Genomic DNA, 21,541 nt, shown 5'->3' on the forward strand with positions numbered 1-21,541 from the left:
ATACTCTAACCTTTAATCATAGATGCAAGGAAAAGTCATGTCTCCCCATTTTTGACTACAAAACCCTTATTTTATCAAATTGATTTCACAAAAAAAATGACAGGAGTAATGATTCAAGGAAAATAAAGAATAGGTAATTATGTGGATGCTTCCCTTTTGTGTTATCTGCACAGGATTTTAAAGCACTCAAGTTTAAAGCCTTTGATAATTCACAAAAAATATTGCTTTCCCAGTACTTGCATGCTTAATTGTGCATTACTTCTCACAAAAAAATAAATCCAAAACTTTTATGCTACTTTATTTTTGCTCCTATGTAGATCAAATCCAAGAATTCATATTTTGAAATGAAATGAGAAAACAAGGTGTAACATTCTTCCCAGGCATTTATAGACTGAATTTTAAAAAGGTAAATTAAATTTTGAAAAAATTCGACTGGTATCAAAAGTACTCCAATTGACCCAATATATTTCACGTCAGAACATTTTTCATAAAGGTGAACCCTTCCATGGTGTCAGGCCCTGGTAGGGCACTGAAAACCTGTGCCAAACAACTGGTAGGAGTGTTCAAGGACATCTTCAATCTCTCATTGCTGCAGTCAGAAGTTCCCACCTGCTTCAAAAGGGCAACAATCAGGGTTGGGAGGGAGAGACACAGCAACATGGTGAAGTTTAAAGAGATTCCCCAAGGAACTATGAGAGTTGAGAAGATAAATAATGTTTTAGATTGGAGTAACTTTGTTAAGAATAATGACTAATTTATTGAATTTTTTGAGTTTTAATGTTAACGGGCTTAATGGACCAGTGAAAAGAAAAAGAATCTTAACACATATTAAAAAAATGAAGATAGATTTAGCTTTTTTACAGGAAACGCACCTAACGGAAACAGAACATCAGAAACTAAAGAGAGATTGGGTGGGTAGTGTTGTTGCGGCTTCATTTAATTCAAAAGCGAGGGAAGTAGCAATTTTGATCAATAAAACATTACCAATTAGAATACAAAATGTAATAACTGATTCTGCGGGGAGATATGTGATTATACATTGTTAACTTTTTTCTGAACTATGGACTTTTATGAATATTTATGCACCAAACGAAAATGATGCAAAATTCATACAAGAAGCTTTTCTGAATTTGGCGGATGTGCATGAAAAAATATTAATTGGAGGAGATTTTAATATTTGCTTAGACCCAGTCTTAGATAGATCAACCAAGGCTGTTATAAAATCGAAGGTAGTAAATTTAACTTTATCATTGATGAAGGATTTAAATCTGATTGATATATGGAGAAGAATCAATCCTAAAGAAAGAGACTATTCGTTCTACTCCCATAGACATAAAACTTTTTCAAGGATAGATTTGTTTCTATTATCAATGCATATTCAACACAGAGTGAAAAATATGGAATATAGAGCAAGAATATTATCAGATCATTCCCCTTTATTAATGACAATAATAATGGCTGATAAGGAAGAAGTGGCTTATAGATGGAGATTTAATTCAACATTATTAAAACGTCAAGATTTTTGTGATTTTATGAAAAAGCAGATTCAATTATTTTTGGATACAAATTTTCATTCAGTGGATGATAAAGTTATATTATGGGATGCGATGAAAGCATATCTTAGGGGCCAGATAATAAGTTATACGTCTAAAATTAAGAAAGAATGTATGGCAGAACTAGATCAATTGGAAAAAGAGATTACAAAATTAGAAAAAGAATCTCAAAGATATATGTCAGAAGAAAAACGAAAACAACTTGTCAATAAGAAGTTACAATATAATACGCTTCAGACATATAGAACGGAAAAAGCAATTATAAGAACTAAACAAAGGTATTATGAGATAGGTGAGAGAGCACATAAAATTCTTGCCTGGCAGTTGAAAACAGAACAAGCTTCCAAAACAATAAATGCAATTAGAACAAGGGCAAACAAAAGATCTTATAAACCTCTTGAAATAAATGAAATCTTTAAAAATTTCTATTCTGAATTATATCAATCTGAATCCCAAAATGATGTTAACGAGATAGAAAGGTTTTTATCACAAGTTTCTCTTCCAAAATTGAATTTGGAAGAACAGAAGGGATTAGATATGCCTTTTACATTAAAAGAAGTTGAAGAAGCTTTAGGATCACTCCAAAGTATTAAATCTCCAGGAGAAGATGGTTTTCCACCTGAATTTTATAAAAAATTTAAAGATTTATTATTTCCTTTTTTTATGGAACTAATACGTCAAGCAGAAAAAATACATAAACTTCCAGAATCTTTTTCAACAGCAATTGTAATAGTATTGCCAAAAAAAGACAGAGATCCTATGAAACCAACATCATACAGGCCTATTTCTTTATTGAATACGGATTATAAAATAATAACAAAAATTTTATCGAATAGATTATCTAAATATTTACCAAAATTAATACATATGGATCAAACAGGATTTATTAAAAATAGACAATTGGCAGATAATGTAACCCGGCTACTCAGTATAATTCATTTGGCACAAAAAAGGGATGAGAAGCGTATAGTAGTCGCTTTGGATGCAGAAAAAGCATTTGATAGATTAGAATGGGATTTTTTATTTAAAGTACTAGAAAAATATGAGTTAGGAACATCTTTTATAAATTGGATTAAAACTTTAAATTCTAACCCTAAAGCTAAAGTAGTGACAAACTCTCAAATTTCAACACCATTCCAGTTAAAAAGGTCAACTAGACAAGGTTGTCCACTATCACCTGCTTTATTTGTATTAGCGATAGAGCCATTAGCAGAACTAATTAGAATTGATCCAGATATTATGGGTTTTAGAGTTAATCAGGAGGAATATAAAATTAATCTTTTTGCTGATGATGTTTTGATCTATTTAACAAACCCACAACATTCGTTACATAAATTATCTTCTAGATTGGATGAATATGGGAAGGTATCAGGTTATAAAATAAATTGGGATAAAAGTGAAATTTTACCTCTTACTAAAGGAGACTATAGTCAATGTCGATTAGTAACCCAATTTAGATGGCCAGTAAATGGTATAAAGTATTTAGGTATAAGACTTGATAATGATGTAAAGAATTTATATAAATTTAATTATTTACCACTATTGAAAAAAATTCAAGAAGATCTTGACAAATGGATGATATTACCAATAACATTAGTAGGTAGAGTCAATGTTGTAAAAATGAATATATTTCCTAGATTACAGTATTTGTTTCAAACATTACCAATACAATTGCCACAGAAATTTTTTCAAGAGTTAAATAAATGTGTGAGAAAATTTCTTTGGAAAGGTAAAATGTCAAGAATATCATTGGAAAAATTGACATGTAAATTTGGGTTAGGAGGGTTACAACTTCCAAATTTTAAAAACTGTTATAAAGCAAATCAACTTAGATTTATTGCATCTTTCTTCGATGATCGAAAACCAGCATGGATTAAAATAGAACTAGACAAGATAGGAGAAAATAGATCTGAAGATTTTATATATAAATGGGAATCTAAATTGATACGGGAAAAGAAAGAATCTCCTATATTAATACATTTGATTGATCTATGGAATAAGATAAATGTTGATAATGAAACACAGAAATCTCTATTAGCAAGAAGGCCTTTGTTCCAAAACAGACTTATTCCTTTTACAATGGACAATCAACTTTTATACAATTGGTACCAAAAAGGGATTAAATTTATAGGAGACTGTTTTGAACAAGGTATATTTATGTCATTTGAACAATTAAAGGATAAATATAAAATATCTAATAATACTTTCTTTTGTTACTTTCAATTAAGGGCTTACTAAAAAGGTAAGCTGGGTCAAACAATGTTTTCGCCAAAACCTAATGAAATTGAAATTTTAATACTAAAAGGGAAAATTAAAAAATTTATTTCTTGTATGTATAATTTGATTCAAGAACAGACAATTAAACAAGGAACTCATAAGTCAAAGCAAAAATGGGAAACAGATCTGAATATTAATATTGATGAAACAAATTGGTCAAGACTTTGTCTTGACAGTATGACAAATACAATAAATGTTCGACTTAGATTAGTACAATATAATTTTTTACACCAATTATATATTACACCGCAAAAAATAAATAGATTAAATTCAAATCTATCTGATAAATGTTTTTGGTGTAATCAAGAAATTGGTACTTTTTTACATTCTACTTGGACCTGTTTTAAAATTCAACCCTTTTGGATAAATTTAAGAATCTTATTGGAACAAATTACTGGAATTCAATTTCCACATAACCCTGTATTATTTCTATTAGGTGATATTGAAGGGATAAAACCGAAACTTAAATTGAATAAATATCAGAAAGAATTTATAACAATTGCATTGGCAGTAGCTAAGAAGACTATAGCAGTTACTTGGAAATCTGATTCGTATTTAAGTAGGGATCGTTGGAATAATGAAATGGCTAGTTCTATTCCACTCGAAAAAATTACTTATAATTTAAGAGACAAATATGTAACACGTTTGAATATTTGGCGCCCTTATTTACAAAAGATAGGATGGCATATTTAAGTGCTCCGATAAAGACTTTGGTCACTTGGGGAAAGTAACGAATAATTATACCAAATTTATTTTGAATCCCATGGAGCATGTGGAAACCTTCCAATACCCAGGCGGCTCTTTTCTTCCTTTCTTTCTTTTTTCTTTCTTTCTTTTTAGGTAGGACTTTATATGGGGGGGGGAGGGTTAAGGGGAGGGGGGAGGGTAGATTCTATTTTTTCATGTACTCCTTTTGAAAATTCAATAAAAATTATATTACAAAAAAAAAGGGCAACAATCATAGCAGTGCCCAAGAGCAGGGTGAGCTGCCTCAATAACCATCGCTCAGTTGTACTCGCATTTATTGTGGCGAAGTAGTTTGAGAGGTTGGTCCTGGCCAGAAACAACTTCTAACTAAGCAAGGACTAGGACCTGCTGCAATTTGCCTATCACCACAGTCGGTCAACAGCGGAGGCAATCTCACTGTCTCAGGCTGTTGTTTATTGATTACAGCTCAGAGTTCAACACCATCATGTCCTCAGAACTAATCCACAAGCTCCAAAACCTGGGCCTCTGTACCTAACTCTGCAACTGGATTCTTTGCTTCTTCATTGGAAGAATCTAGTCAGTGTAAATTGAAAGTAACACTTCCTCCTCGCTGCCAATTAACACTGGCACACATCAAGGATGTGTGCTTAGCCCACTGCTCTACTCTCTCTACACCCTGAACTGTGTGGCTGGACACAGCTCAAACACCATATATAAATTTGCCTGTGACACAGCTATTGTTGGCTGAATTTCAGATGGTGACGAGGAGGCATACAGTAGTGAGATATATCACCTGGCTGAGTGGTGTTGAAACAACAACCTTGCACTCAACATCAGTAAGATCAAGAAATTGAGGAAGCAGATGTCAAAGGAATACACACCAGTCCTCATCGAGGGATCAGCTGTGGAAAAGATGAAGAGTTTTAAGTTCTTGGGTGTTAACATTTTTGCAGCTGCTGGGCTTTGGATAGATCTTCAAAGAAGGCACAGCAGCAGCTATATTTCATGAGGAGTTTGAGGAAACTTGGCCTGTCACTAAAGAATCTTGCAAATTTCTATAGATGTACTGTAGAGAGCATTCTAATTGGTTGCCTCACCGTCTGGTATGAAGGGGACACTGCACAAGATCTGAAAAAGCTGCAGAAAGTTGAAAACTCAGCCAGCTCCATCATGGGCACCAGCTTCCCTAGCATTGAGGACATTTTCAGAAGGTGATGCCTCAAAAAAACAGCACCCGTCTTTAAGGACCCCCACCACCCAGGACATGCCCTCTTCTCATTGCTACCATCTAGAAGGAGGTATAGGAGTCTAGAGACATACAACTCAAAGTTTCAGGAACAGCTTCTTCCTCCTCGTCATCAGATTTCTGAATGGACAATGAAACTATGTAGACTATACAATTCTTATTGTAATTCATACTTTTGGTTATGCATTGCAATGAACTGCAGCACATATTGCATGACATATGCCAGCGATATTGAATCTGATTCCATATTCTACTTTTTACCAAAAGGATTTGATAACACACACTAGTGCTACCACACACAAATGCTGGAGGAACTCAGCAGGCCAGGCAGCATCTATGGAAAAGAGTAAACAGTTGATGTTTCGGGCCTAGATCCTTCAACAGGACTGCAAAGGAAGGGGAGAAGTCTGAGTCGGAGAAGGTGGGGGAGGGAAGGAAGTAGCACAAGGTGGCAGATGATAGGTGTGTGTCAATAATTTGGATGACAGGATCGATGACTTGTGGCCAGGTATGTGGACAATACGAAGAGGGGCAGGAAATGTTGAAGAAGCAGGGAGGCTGCAGAAGGACTTGGACAGATTAGGAGAATGGGCAAATTAAGTGGCAATTGGAATTCAGTATCAGGAAATGTATAGTGATGCACTTTGGTAGAAGGAATAAAAGCACCGACTATTTCTAAATGGAAAGAAAAGTCAAAAATTCAAGGTACAAAGGGTCTTGGGAATCCTTGTGTAGAATTCCCTGCAGGTTAATTTGCAAGGTGAGTTGGTGGTGAGGAAGGCAAATGTGTTCATTTTGTGGAATGAGAATATAAACGCAAAGATGTAATTCTGAGTCCTTATAAAGGTACTGGTAAGTCCTCACTTGGACTGTTGTGAGCAGTTTTGGGCCCCTTATTTAAGAAAGAATGTGCTGACATTGGAGAAGGTTCAGAGGAGGTTCATGAGAGTGATTCTGGGAATGAAAAGTTTATTGTATGAGGAGCAATTGATGGCTCTGGGCCTTTACTTGCTAATATTTAGAAGAATGAGGGGTGACTTCATTGAAATCTATAGAAAGGCCTTGACAGATTGGATGTGGAGATGAAGTTTCCTGTGGCGGGACAGACTAAAACAAGAGGACACAGCCTCAGAATAGAGGGGCATCCTTTTAGAATGGAGATGAGGAGGATTCTCTTTAGCCAGAGAGTGGTAAATCTGTGGAATTCTTTGCCGCAGGCAGCTAAGGAGGCCAGGTCTTTATGTATGTTTAAGGCAAAGGTTGATGATCAGGGCATGAAGACATATGGAGGGAAGGCAGGAGACTGGGGCTGAGAGGAAAATTGGATCAGCCATGATGAAATGCTGGAGCAGACTTGAAGGGCCAAATGACTCAATTCTGCTCCTATATGTATGGTCTTATCTCATTGAAACCTATCAAATATTGAAAAGCCTAGACATAGTGGATGTGGACAGGAAGTTTCTCCTAGGTCCCGAAGGCACAGCCTCAGAATAAAGGGATGTTAATTTACAAATGGAGATGAAGAGGAATTTCTTTAGCCAGAGAGTGGCGAGTCTGTAGAATTCGTTGCCACAGGAGGCTGTGGCGGGCAGGTTTATAGGGTGTACTTAGGGTAGAGGTTGATAGGTTCTTGATTAGTCAGGGCATGAAAGGTTATGGAGAGAAGGCAGGACAATGGGGTTGAGAGGGAAATGAATCAGCCATGATAAAACCGTGGAGCAGACAATGGGCCAAATGGCCTAAGTCTGCTCCAATGTCTCACGGTCTTATTTATTTATTATTATTTCCTTTCTTTCTTTTTGGATTTGCCCAGTTTGTCATCTTTTGCACACTGGTAGACCTGTTGGTACAGTTTTTCATTGATTCTATTATGGTTATTGGGTTTACTGAGTATGCCCACAAGAAAATGAATGTCAGGGTTGTATACGGTGACAAATCGGTACTTTGATAATAAATTTACTTTGAACTTTGGTTGGCCTCATCAGCAACATGTTAAGTTGGCATACAGAGAGGAGGTAGGGACGCTTGCCAAATGGTGCGAGAACAACAATCCAAGTCTCAACGTTAACAAGACAAGAGATGATTGCAGACTTTAGGAAGGCACAGATTTGACCATTCTTCATTGCACATTTTTGGCTCTGCCATGGTGAGAGTGAAGAGCACAAAGGTCCTTGGTGTGCACAGAAAAATTTAATTTGGACCCACAATACCTCATTAGTCAAGAAGGCACAGCAGCATCTAAACTTTCAGAGATTGATGTATGCAAGGATGCAAGGTCTCCTGCCCCATTCCATCAACAGTGTCCTGTTTGGCTGCATCATCGTGTGGTACAGAAGCTGCAAAGCATCGTACCTCAAGATCCAACAAAGGATAGTTAGAACCACCGAGAGGATCAATGGAGTCTCCCCCGCTTCCCCGATTTGTGACATTTACCGGGAGACAAAGGACCCAAAGCATTGTTGAGGATCCTTATGGCCCATCCCACAATATCTTTGATCCATTACCATCAGGAAGGAGGACTGCCAGACTGGGTAACAGCTTCTTACACCAGTCTGTGGGACTAACGAAAACCCTGCCACCACTGAGGTCTTGTCACAATGACAGCGAGCTGTATACATATACTGTACTGTTTATCTGTGCTGCACACTACAAGCATTTTGAATCATATTTTATTAACTTACTTGTGGTAATATTTTGCTTTAAGTTCTGTGTGTGATATATGTATTGTGGGTGCACAATGATCCAGAGGGAATTTGTTTCATTTGGTTTTGCATATTTACAGTCAGTTGACAATAAACTTGAACTTGATGCTCTGTTCTTCTGGATTCTACACATGAATCACTTCTCTATATCTACCTATTTTAATCCATTAAATAAATTAGACGATCTCAATAAGATTATGACTCAACTTTCTAAACTCCATGCAAGTTGCCTTAATAGTGTTGTTCTATTAACTCTATACTGCATATAACCTACTTCTCACGCATTATCCTCCTTAATTAATACATAAAATACATATTTAGCATGGAACTTTAACACCAATAAATTATAGTTACCGTGTTTTTGGAGGGTTCCCAGCCACTGTCTACTTTCCCCACATCCTGCATATCCTGTAGTTGACGAAGTTGACACAAAGTATGATGGCGCAGGGCTTCATGAAGCGGCGTATCACCATCCTTATCCTGGATGTCCAACTTTGCACCAGCACGAACCAAGAGCTTAATAATTAATTAGAATTCACAGTTATAATGTTCTCTTAAAGGCACATTTGTTTCAACCATATATTTACTGAACTCTAAATTGGATGACTATATATCTTAATAATAATAAAAACGAGGCTGGTAATTTTAATTCTAGATTTTAGTCAAACTATTATTGAATTAGAAAATTGTTACAAATTGTATGACACAAAAAGAGTGAACATTTCCCATAAATACATAAACAATGGAATCCCAAGACAAGAGCAAAATACTTAAAAAAAAAATGCTGTTCAAGTTGAAATACCTTTTGGCATTTAGTCCATGGAACAAGGGACATGGTTTAAAGATTCAATAACCTTATTTCAGCAGAAAATGTTAATTATACTCAAAATAATGGAATTAATAGTTTTATTAAAAATTTTTATTCAAAATGGTGGTTGGTGCTTTTGAGGTTATTATAAAGAAATCTCCTGACTGGGGAGAACAATGAAGAGGGACAGAAAGAGAGACATCACCTCCAACGATGGTCCCAGAAAGATCATAGAATCTAGGTTGTTTGTTTTTTTAACTAAATGTTTTTTATGCTCGATCTAAGGTTGATAGGACTGAACCCTCAAGGAGAGCTGCCGACGAGACCTGCACCTTGGTCATCTCCGAGGCTGATGTACGTAGAACATTCCAACATGTCAACAGCCGCAAGGCAGCGGGAGTGGACGGCATCCCAGGGCACATCCTCAAAGTGTGTGCTGAACAGCTGGCTGGTGTGTTTATGGACATTTTAAATCTCTCCCTCTACCAGTGTGTAGTGCCCTCGTTTAAAATCGTCCATCATTGTCATTGGACCTAACAAAACCAAGGTAGCATGCCTGAACGATTGGTGCCCTGCCGTACTGACCCTGGTTATAAGCAAATGCTTTGAGAGGCTGGTTAAGGACTACATCTGGAGCATGCTACCACCTACACTGGACCCCTATAATTCGCCTACAGATAGAACTGGTCTACCAATGATGCCATAGCCACAGCACTACACACCATCCTCATTCACCTGGAGAAGAGGGATGCATACATTAGAATGCTGTTCCTGGACTACATACAGTTCAGCACTTAACACCATAATTTCCTCCAGACTCGACAGGAAGCTCAGAGACCTCAGCCTGTACCCCACCTTGTGCAGCTGGATCCTGGACTTCCTATCGGATTGCTGACAGGTGGTAAGGATGGGCTCCCTCACCTCTGCCCCTCTGACCCTCAACACAGGGGACCCCAAGGTTGTGTTCTGAGTCCCTTTCTCTACTCCCTTTACACCCACAACTGTACCGCCACACACAGCTCCAATCTGATCAACTTCGGAGATGACTCGACTTTGATTGGCCATGTTTCTAGTGGTGATGAGACAACCTACAGAGAAGAGGTTAACGCCCTGACACAGTGATGCCAAGATCACAACCTCTCCCTCAATGTCCAAAAAACAGAAGAACTGATTGTGGATTACAGGAGGAATGGAGACAGGCTCGGCCCGATCAACATCAATGGGTCTGCAGTTGAGAAGCCAAGTAGCTTCAAGTTCCTTGGTATATACATCACCAATGATCTCACCTAGAATGTACACACGGGCTTTGAGGCAAAAAAAAAAGCACAACAGCATCTCTTCTACTTCAGGTGACTGAAGTTTGGCATGGGCCCCCAAATCCTTAAGACCTTCTACGGGGATACCATTGACGGCACAGTGACTGGCTGTATCACCATCTGGTACGGGAACTGCACAGAGTGGGACGGACAGCCCAGTGTATCTGTGAATGTGAACTTCCCTCCAATGACGACATTTGCAGGAGTAGATGCAGAAAGAAGGCCTGGAAGATCATCGGGGTCACTAGTCACCCCAAACATAAACCATTTCAGCTGCTTCCATCTGGCAAACGCTACTGCAGCATTAAAGCCAGGACCAACAGGCTACAGAACAGCTTCTTTCTACAGGCCATTCGACTTTTAAATTCCCATGTCTGTACACTGCAATGGAGTCATAACACAAAGGTTTTTAATCATTCACATAAACAACAGGAATTCTGCAGATGCTGGAAATTCAAGCAACACACATCAAAGTTGCTGGTGAACGCAGCAGGCCAGGCAGCATCTGTAGGAAGAGGTGCAGTCGACGTTTCAGTCTGAGACCCTTCGTCAGGACTAACTGAAGGAAGAGTGAGTAAGGGATTTGAAAGTTGGAGGGGGAGGGGGAGATCCAAAATGATAGGAGAAGACAGGAGGGAGAGGGATAGAGCCAAGAGCTGGACAGGTGATAGGCAAAAGGGGATACGAGAGGATCAAGGTCTTCCAGGTGAGGCAACACTTCACCTGTGAGTCCTTCCAGGTGAGGCAACACTTCACCTGTGAGTCGACTGGGGTGATATACTGCGTCCGGTGCTCCCGATGTGGCCTTTTATATATTGGCGAGACCTGACACAGACTAGGAGACCGCTTTGCTGAACACCTACGCTCTGTCCGCCAGAGAAAGCAGGATCTCCCAGTGGCCACACATTTTAATTCCACATCCCATTCCCATTCTGACATGTCTATCCACGGCCTCCTCTACTGTAAAGATGAAGCCACACTCAGGTTGGAGGAACAACACCTTATATTCCGTCTGGGTAGCCTCCAACCTGATGGAATGAACATCGACTTCTCTAACTTCCGCTAAGGCCCCACCTCCCCCTCGTACCCCATCTGTTACTTATTTTTATGCACACATTCTTCCTCTCACTCTCCTTTTTCTCCCTCTGTCCCTCTGAATATACCTCTTGCCCATCCTCTGGGTCCCCCCCCCCTTGTCTTTCTTCCCGGACCTCCTGTCCCATGATCCTCTCGTATCCCCTTTTGCCTATCACCTGTCCAGCTCTTGGCTCTATCCCTCCCCCTCCTGTCTTCTCCTATCATTTTGGATCTCCCCCTCCCCCTCCAACTTTCAAATCCCTTACTCACTCTTCCTTCAGTTAGTCCTGACGAAGGGTCTCGGCCTGAAACGTCGACTGCACCTCTTCCTACAGATGCTGCCTGGCCTGCTGCGTTCACCAGCAACTTTGATGTGTGTTACTCATTCACATTGTGGGATGGATGTAAGATTTAAATAAATTCTAAATTCATATAAGAAACAGAGGCTGCCAGTTTCCAGCAACGCCATTATTCATTGTCCTAGCCAGGAAGCAACCCGAGGTCTCACATCTCAATGCCACGTGACTGCACCAACACGTAGGCTCAAATGCAGTCTTCTCCACACCATTTCATGGGCTTATTTATTATTACAGGAATGCCACGAGGTAGCGGCTGCGTTAGTGCTCTCGTTTCTGGAATGCCCCAAGCATTAAACAGATATCAATGAACTGTTTAATCTTGACACAGAATACAGCATGAGTTGAAAGACTTATTACTTTATACAAAACAAGAATTAGTACAACACAAAACTGTAAGTGTACGTCGATGCCAATTCTGCTTCTCAAAATAAAATCTAAGCAGTTATATAAATAATAATAATAGTCCTACAAGATATTTGAGGTCAATTCCGTATCACAGTAATTGCTGAGTACAGGAATACCAAGTAGCAATGCCATACAAGCATTTTGATGCAAACTTACACAAGTACAGTATTTGAGAGTCCATTTTTTCAATAATCAATTTCCACAAATTGCTATTTAGTTTTCGGATTCTACCTTACCCGAACAATTTGAGTATGCTGGCGTTCAACGGCTAAATGTAATGCAGTTTGCTGGTTCACATTCTGGATATCCAGGTTAGCGCTGCCCTGAAAAAAAGAACCAATGGACTTTGTGATTTAAGTGATACAGCAATTTTTCCAACTACATAATGCAGGCCAGCCCCACATAACAAGTAAGTTTTATTTTTACAGATGGCCGTGTTGATTTTGGTCACAAATCAGAAAAAACACAAAAGTCACTTGATATAGTATCCATATTTCTAGTATTGTAATAGATGACATCACAAGCACACAAAATTGATAAATAGAACATTTACTAAAATAAACTAGTTCTGCCCTTTGTAGGAATGAATGATTGTACTCAAGTCAACTCGCTGATATGTAGGATTGTCAGAATCAGGTTTATCATCACTAGCATGTATCATGAAATTTGTTAACTCAGCAGCAGCAGTTCAATGCAATACATAATATTGAAGAAAAATACAAAATAAAATAATAATAAGTAAATGAATTACAGTATATGTATATTGAATAGATTAATAATTGTGCAAAAAACAGAAATAATATATATTAAAAAAGTGAGGTAGTGTCCAAGGGTTCAATGTCCACTAAGGAATCAGATGGCAGAGGGGAAGAAGCTGTTCCTGAGTGCAAGTTGGTGCTCTTAATCCTGGAATGGCCCATACTCCCAAGTCTCATAAAAATCAAGCTATATTTAAGTATTAGAAATTTATTATTGTGATCATTCTAGTTTTCTCATGTAGTTTATTTAGGGATACAGAATGGAAGAGGCCTTTCCAGGCCTTCAAGCCGTGCCCGCCAATTTAACCCTAGCCTAACCACAGGACAATTTACAATGACCAATTAACTTACTAAACAGTACACGTTTGGACGTGGGAAGAAACTGGAGCACCCGGTGGAAGCACACGGGAAGAAACATACAGAGGGCGCTGGAATGGAACTCTGACGCCACGAGCCGTAATAGTGTTGCACTAACCTCTACACTACCGTGGCACCCCACTAATTAGCAATACTTAGTTGTAATTTTTAAAAAAATTACTTTAATTCCTGAATTAATCAGTCAGAACTATATAGTACACAAACGGGCAATGAGCTCACTCTGTTCAACGTGGACATTTGTTGTTATTCCTCTCCGCGCCCTGTTTGAGATTGGGTAGCAACCTTCTCATTTCTTTAGCACTTTGTCTGATTTTTTTAAATATATATGAGGCCAAGTTGTTAGCTCGATGCTCAACCCAGCACAGATTGAAAGCATTCAAGGAGCTGTCTACATTCAAACCCAGGATCACTCGCTTCGAAGTCCAGTGCTGATGCCACTACATTTATATCCGGCTGGCATTTATACACATTTACACTAAATTAGCCTGTTTTAGGACCATAAATGTAATATCTATTTAAAGTGCCTAAATGACTTTTAAAAGCAGCAACTATGGATATGGCATAAGATTCCAATTATAGAAACATAGAAACCCTACAGCACTATACAGGCCCTTCGGCCCACAGAGTTGCACTGAACATGTCCCTACCTTAGAAATTACTAAGCTTACACATAGCCCTCTATTTTTCTAAGCTCCATGTACCTATCCAAAAGTCTCTTAAAAGACCTATCATATCCGCCTCCACCACCATTGCCGGCAGCCCATTCTATGCATGCACCACTCTCTGTTATAAAAACTTACCCCTGACATCTCCTCTGTACCTACTCCCCAGCACCTTAAACTGTGTCCTCTTGTAGCAACCATTTCAGCCATGGGAAAACAGTCTCTGACTATCCACAAGATCAATGCCTCTCATCATCTTATACCCCTCTATCAGGTCACCTCTCATCCTCTGTCACTCCAAGGAGAAAAGGCAGAGTTCACTCATGCTCCCCAATCCAGGCAACATCTTTGTAAATCTCTTCTGCACCCTTTCTATGGTTTCCACATCCTTCCTGTAGTGAGGCGACCAGAACTGAGCACAGTACTCCAAGTGGGGTGTGACCAGGGTCCTATAGTTGCAACATTACCTCTCGGCTCTTAAACTCAACTCCACGACTGATGAAGGCCAATACACCGTATGCCTTCTTAACCACAGAGTCAACCTGCGCAGCTGCTTTGAGCATCCCCAAGATCCCTCTGACCCTCCACACTGCCAAGAGTCTTACCATTAATACTATATTCTGCCATCATATTTGACCTACCAAAATGAACCACTTCACACTTAATCTGGGTTGAACTCCATCTGCCACTTCTCAGCCCAGGTTTGCATCCTATCAATGTCTCGCTATAATCTCTGACAGCCCTCCACACTATCCACAACACTTCCACCCTTTGTGTCATCAGCAAACTCACTAACCCATCCCTCCACTTCCTCATCCAGGTCATTTATAAAAATCTCCAGGAGTAAGGGTCCCAGAACAGATCCCTGAGGCACACCACTGGTGACCGACCTCCAAGCAGAATATGACCTGTCTACGACCACTCTTTGCCTTCTGTGGGCAAGCCAGTTCTGGATCCACAAAGCAATGTCCCCTTGGATTCCATGCCTCTTTACTTTCTCAACAAGCCTTGCATGGGGTACCTTATCAAATGCCTTGCTGAAATCCATATACACTACATCTACTGCTCTTCCTTCATCAATGTGTTTAGTCACAGCCTTAAAATATTCAATCAGGCTTGTAAGGCACGACCTGCCCTTGACAGAGCCATGCTGACTATTCCTAATCATAATATACCTCTCCAAATGTTCATAAATCCTGCCTTTCAGGATCTTCTCCATCAACTTACCAACCACTGAAGTAAGACTCACTGGTCTATAATTTCCTGGGCCATCTCTACTCCCTTTCTCGAATAAGGGAACAACATCCGCAACCCTCCAATCCTCCGGAACCTCTCCCGTCCCCATCGATGAAACAAAGATCATCGCCAGAGGCTCAGCGATCTCCTCCCTTGCCTCCCACAGTAGCCTCGGGTACATCTCATCCAGTCCCAGCGACTTATCCAACTTGATGCTTTCCAAAAGTTCCAGCACATTCTCTTTCTTAATATCTACATGCTCAAGCATTTCAGTCCACTGCAAGTCATCACTGCAATCACCAAGATCCTTTTCCATGGTGAATACTGAAGTAAAGTATTCATTAAGTACCTCTGCCATTTCCTCTGGTTCCATACACACTTTCCCACTGTCACACTTGATAGGTCCTATTCTTTCACATCTTATCCTCTTGCTCTTCACATACTTGTAGAATGCCTTGGGGTTTTCCTTAATCCTGCCCGCCAAGGCCTGCTCATGGCCCCTTCTGGCTCTCCTAATTTTCTTCTTAAACTTCTTCCTGTTAGCCTTATAATCTTTATTATCTACCCTATTTATGCCTCTCTCCTTACCATTTTATGAATTATGGAATAACATACGCTTCAAATACACTGTGAGCAACCAAAGATTCAAATAATTCAGGCTCAATTAGAAAAAGGTACACATTATGAGATAATTGGGTCTTCAGTCAAACAATTTATTAGTCAGTACATCTTAAGTGGTGGCCTACTTCATTAACATATCAAAAACCCTATACCCATGATTAACAGATCAAGGTATTTTTACAAGTTACCCTTTATCAAGAAAACATGCCTATTTTCAGGGACTGCCGGATTCCAACAGGTTCACCTTGGTATTCACTATTCTTACACTACTTACCAATAGCATGAGGAGGAAAGGAATTAAGCTTTCAATGTATGATTCACATGGCACCATTCTTCAGGAATTATGCAGATTCTACACTGTATCCTGGTACATTCATCAGGAATCACTCCAATATCCTACCGATGTTTTAACTGGGAGCTAGACCTTCAGTAATAGCAATTAAGTGTCAGTGCCACCCTGTTGTTGCATGTCTGTTGACACCTTATTAATGTCCAAGATCATTTCCCCCACTTGTCCCCTCTTCAATATTAAATGAAGAGAGGTTCAAATTGCTAGATGAAACAGGCAAGTACCTTTCCAGTAATTCTTGTGGGCTGATAGAATGCAGATGTTCTTCTTGGATCGTAGATCTACAAGTTATTCAGAAATCATCCATGCATCCCATGATCCTAAGACCTAACACCCTACTCAACTTGCATTCTTCTCAACAGCGAAATGAGATCTTCTCTCCTTCTCCTCCAATTTCATCCTGATCTTACCGCCTGACCGGCATCACTGCAATTTGGTTCTGCCAGACTTGATGGCAGAATCAGATATACATTTTGTAATATATATCCCGGCTGAAGATTGAGAGCTTACCTGTTGGATATATAGGAGTGCGACAAAATATAGCAGTTGGTTGGTCGACAGAAAATATGTAAATGCTGTACTCAGAGATTAAGGGAGCTAGGGCTTTACTCTTTGGAGAGAAGGAGGATGAGAGGAGACATGATAGAGGTGTACAAGATAATAAGAGGAATAGATAGAGTGGATAGCCAGCACCTCTTCCCCAGGGCACCACTGCTCAATACAAGAGGACATGGCTTTAAGGTAAGGGGTGGGAAGTTCAAGGGGGATATTAGAGGAAGGTTTTTTACTCAGAGAGTGGTTGGTGCGTGGAATGCACTGCCTGAGTCAGTGGTGGGGGCAGGTACACTAGTGAAGATTAAGAGACTACTAGACAGGTATATGGAGGAATCTAAGGTGGGGGCTTATATGGGAGGCAGGGTTTGAGGGTCGGCACAACATTGTGGGCCGAAGGGCCTGTACTGTGCTGTACTATTCTATGTTCACACCTAAATTATATTAATAAGGCATGTAAATATGTATTTACAGATTTTCTGTCTACCAACCAAATACCACTTGTGCAACATCTCGATCAAACCATCTCCAACTCCCCAATGACACAGCCTCCTGGTAAGTGAAGGCTGAAAAATTATGAGAGACTTCTTCAATAGCAATTAGATCTTCAGCTGCTACACACACCTTGAGTAACTTATCTGCAAATTGAGAAAAAAATGCACAAAATCTGCACCAACTGAATTAAACACTGTTAAAGGGAGAACTTCAGGAACTTGTGGATGAAAGAAATCAGTACAGCAAGCAGCTCTGAAAGTCAACAGCATTTCCAGAAAACAATCTAAGCAAATGTTTTAGTCTTTGCTGTAGCAGTTCTAAATTAATTCACCATTGTGTACATCAGAAGAGCACCCACGATCCAATTTTCCAGATTCTAACTCAGGTGAAAAATTATCTTTTCTACTGAACTCTCTGGATACTATACTTCTAAATACCTCTCTCCTCCTGACCCCGTTGATCATTCTTTGTGCAATGTGCACTACTCCTGTATGTACCCGCACCTAATCTGATTCCATGATTTCAAAAAATGAAGCTAATTTTTGCAAATTACTTCACTGGTGAAATTATAGTTAACAGATCTTGCCATGAAATGTTTCAATTTCCATAATGTAAACCTTTTGAGCACAAAGTCATACCTGATGAACCAATAATTCTGCCACTTCAACATGATTGTTCAATGCTGCTAAATGTAAAGCAGTATATCCATCGTCCTTTTTCTCATCCACGATCCATGGCCTTGGAAGTTTGGAAAGTAATACACGCATGGCACTGTGGTAACAAAAGATGTCAGATGTTAATTTCATCGGATCTTTTTCTCAAATACTCCATCCAAGTCAAAATTCAAATACAGCACCCAGTGTTTTTCAACTCATTAAAGGAATAGTGATACACAAAGCCCACATAAAAATACAAAAGAATTCTGTTCATTTTTGGTTTAAGTTCACTTAATATTTCAGTGAGTATATCTACTAAGCAGTGCATGGAACATGAAGTTTCTAAGTTATAGTTTCTAATACACAGTAAATTAGTTGATATGAGCCAAGTAAACTGCAGGGGGATCTATAATTAGCATTGACAAATACCACTGTTAAAGGGAATAAAAACAGAAATCATTAAGACTATTGTAGGGGAAAGGATTGTGAGGGATAATAATTAGTATATAGAGATATGGATTGTGCTAATATGTTAATAGGGAACCACAGACAAAAGTAGAGACATGGAACGCAGCAGTGACGACACCCAAGTATCAGAAATTTCACTAATTCTTTTCTAGCATACACCCATTGTAATAGAAAATTGGATTTACTGCGAAGCCTGTGGATAATCATTTTATTCTCTAATCAAGACCTAGTCTGTTACTTAATTATGTCTTCCTGTAGCCATTATTCTGTTATCAAAATGTAGTTTTACTGCTAATCTCATCAACTGAGTGTAAAAGCTGTACCATTCCATACTCAGGTAGTTCAGCTTTGGCTCATCTTCAGGTGTACACCAGTTTTTAATAAATTACGTGTTATTCAAATACAAACACCGTGCGATCTTTCAGTTTGCTTCAACAGGCTCTTACAATTGCTTGAGGGAATTATGCAAGCATGAAGAGCTAGAGGTTTGATTAAGGCACCAGAGGACTGTGTGAAATTTAAGCATTACATTATAAAATAGACATTAACAGCACGTATTCACCAAAAAGATGGCTGGGATGAGAAGATATCATTCCAAGGAGAGAATAGCAAAACAGTTTTCTGTGAAGCTGGGAATATCAAGAACGACAGAAAATATTAAACTTATGAAAACAGAGTATGGTTTAGGATTTAGATAGCCAATGCAAAACTTCTATGTAGACATGATTACCAATGTACCTGTGCTGCTCACTCCTATCAATATAACTTACAAGAAATTTGGTTGCTTGACAACGGCATAAAGCTTGACTGTAAAACTCTCCACCAGGAACAGGTCCATTGCCACTCACTGCCAATACATGTGGAATTGTTACTTGGCCAATACCGCCAATAAATGCTACCTCCTACCAAGATCAGGATATGTATGTAAAAAACTGACAGAAAAAAATGTAAAAGTGAAAATTCAAAATAAATTTTCTCCAAGCATTCCTTGTTTAGTTAACCTTAACCACAGCCCACACAGCTGGCCGGTGGTGTAGCAGTATCCACACCAGACTTGAGGAGAGTGGTCCTGGGTTCGAATCCAGCCAGATCCTTGTACGATTTCCATCCATGCTGGGTTGAGCGTCGAGCTAGCAACTCGGCCTCATAAAAAACAGGCAAAATGCTAAAGAAACAGCAAGGTTGCCGCCTTGAGGTGATACAGTATGTCACCAAAGGCATTTGCTAATTTCTACTGACGTACCGTGGAGAGCATTCTAACCGGCTGCATCACTGTTTTATTGTATTATTATATATTGCATTGTGCTGCTGCCACAAAGACAACAAATTTCGTGACATACGCTGGTGATATTAAACTTATTTGTGATTCTGTATAACAATGAGTGAGTGCACGTGCTTGTGCCCAATAATACATCAAATAATGTACCATCCATTCCATCCCCAAATGGATTAAAACCTAGAAAACATTGAAACTTTGACAAGCAAGTGCCATGTAACGGTTACTTGCAGAACTGTCAAACCAACTCTTCAAGATCTGCCATATTCACTTTCATGATGACCATGTTCAACATGTAAACACAGACAGCCACATACATCCCACAGTACTAAACTGTATCACAGGTTTCTTCACCGGTGTGAATTATACACTTCCTGACTAAAATATTTATATCTCATTATGAGCTGTAATAGAATATATTCCATTGACTAGATGTTTTCTTAATCTTAAAATCAATCTACATTTAATTGGTTAGCTTGGTATAAAATGTTGTATCTATTAACCATTTCTATCTACTCTAAGTTCATCATCTATGCTTGGCCCAGATATTCTGATTAGAAACAGGCAATTGCCTTTATCGAAGCTTGTTTTAACCTACTTGGCAGAAGTTCAGGACTCCTGAACACAAGCAAAACTTGAACTTCAACTCAAATGACTGTAATCCCAGGCAACTCCCCCTGAAGCCCAGTTGCTCGGCATAAATTTCAGCACATTTTCCTGCCCTTGAGCAGATTAACCTGGCACAAATCCAGCACGCCCACTGATTTCAATAGTAAAAAGCTGTGAACAGAGAGAATAGGTACAAGGCATTTTATTTTACATAATTAATTCAGTTGATTTAAATGTTAATTGTTTTGCATTACTCTCATGTTTTTAATGTTTTCTATACAGTATAACATTTGTATTATTCTTATTATTTTAAAAAAGCATGAGCACTTTGGAACATTTTTGAACACCGGGAACAATCAAACGTTAAAATGTCCACATTAAAAGAATGTTTTTGATAGCAGGTTGATCTGCTGACTACCCACAACAATTTCTGTTTTATTTCAGATTTCCTGCATCTGAAGTTTTGATTTATAGACAATTATTAACAGCTTTGCCAACTAGTAAGTCTTGGCGTCTGTCAAGTATTTTGAGAGCATGGGGGTGGTGATTGCATGGGATGTCAGTTGGAGGTATTGCACTGATTTGTGCAGGGCCTTGCAGATCAGCTGGGACCTAGCTTCCGGGCAGAAGACCAAGTCAAAATGTGCTTCATGGGGAAGTAAGCTGTGACTTTGGACAGTTCTACAGTTAGTGTAAACTCTGGGCCACAGTGTTTATTCCTGCCAGAGACAAGCGTAAACACAGGTATATTCATTAAATAGCATCTTAATAAGGTTCAATGAATATAAGAACAGGTACAAGTTAATTTCACTTAATTAATCTGTAGTAAATGCAAAAAAGTCTCAGTTACAGACTTTATTGCTCTTGGGTTTCCATTTCTTGTATAATTTTAAATGTAGTTTAGCACTAAGATCTTATATTAAAGGAATCATAAGTTGATTAATTTACTAAAAATATCAAACTGATTGATATTACGGTGTGGGCATGCAGTGTTGGTGCTGGAACCAATGCGACACTTGTGGGCTGTCGC

At 39.0% G+C, this 21,541-nt stretch overlaps 1 protein-coding gene across 2 annotated transcripts in view; it reads right to left on the bottom strand.

The window, feature by feature from the left end:
- The window catches only part of mib1 (MIB E3 ubiquitin protein ligase 1), a 176,387-nt gene that overhangs the window by 26,813 nt on the left and 128,033 nt on the right, over positions 1 to 21,541 (bottom strand). For both annotated transcript variants that reach the window (XM_072252839.1, XM_072252829.1), the window contains exons 13-15: positions 18,141 to 18,273; positions 12,688 to 12,774; positions 8,841 to 9,002 (exon numbers count right to left, since the gene is read on the bottom strand). In XM_072252839.1, coding sequence (XP_072108940.1) covers positions 8,841 to 9,002; positions 12,688 to 12,774; positions 18,141 to 18,273 — 382 coding nt within the window. The remainder of the gene's footprint in view (positions 1 to 8,840; positions 9,003 to 12,687; positions 12,775 to 18,140; positions 18,274 to 21,541) is intronic.

The sequence above is a fragment of the Mobula birostris genome, chromosome 1 (assembly GCF_030028105.1).
Source record: "Mobula birostris isolate sMobBir1 chromosome 1, sMobBir1.hap1, whole genome shotgun sequence".
Classification (NCBI taxonomy): Eukaryota; Metazoa; Chordata; class Chondrichthyes; order Myliobatiformes; family Myliobatidae; genus Mobula; species Mobula birostris.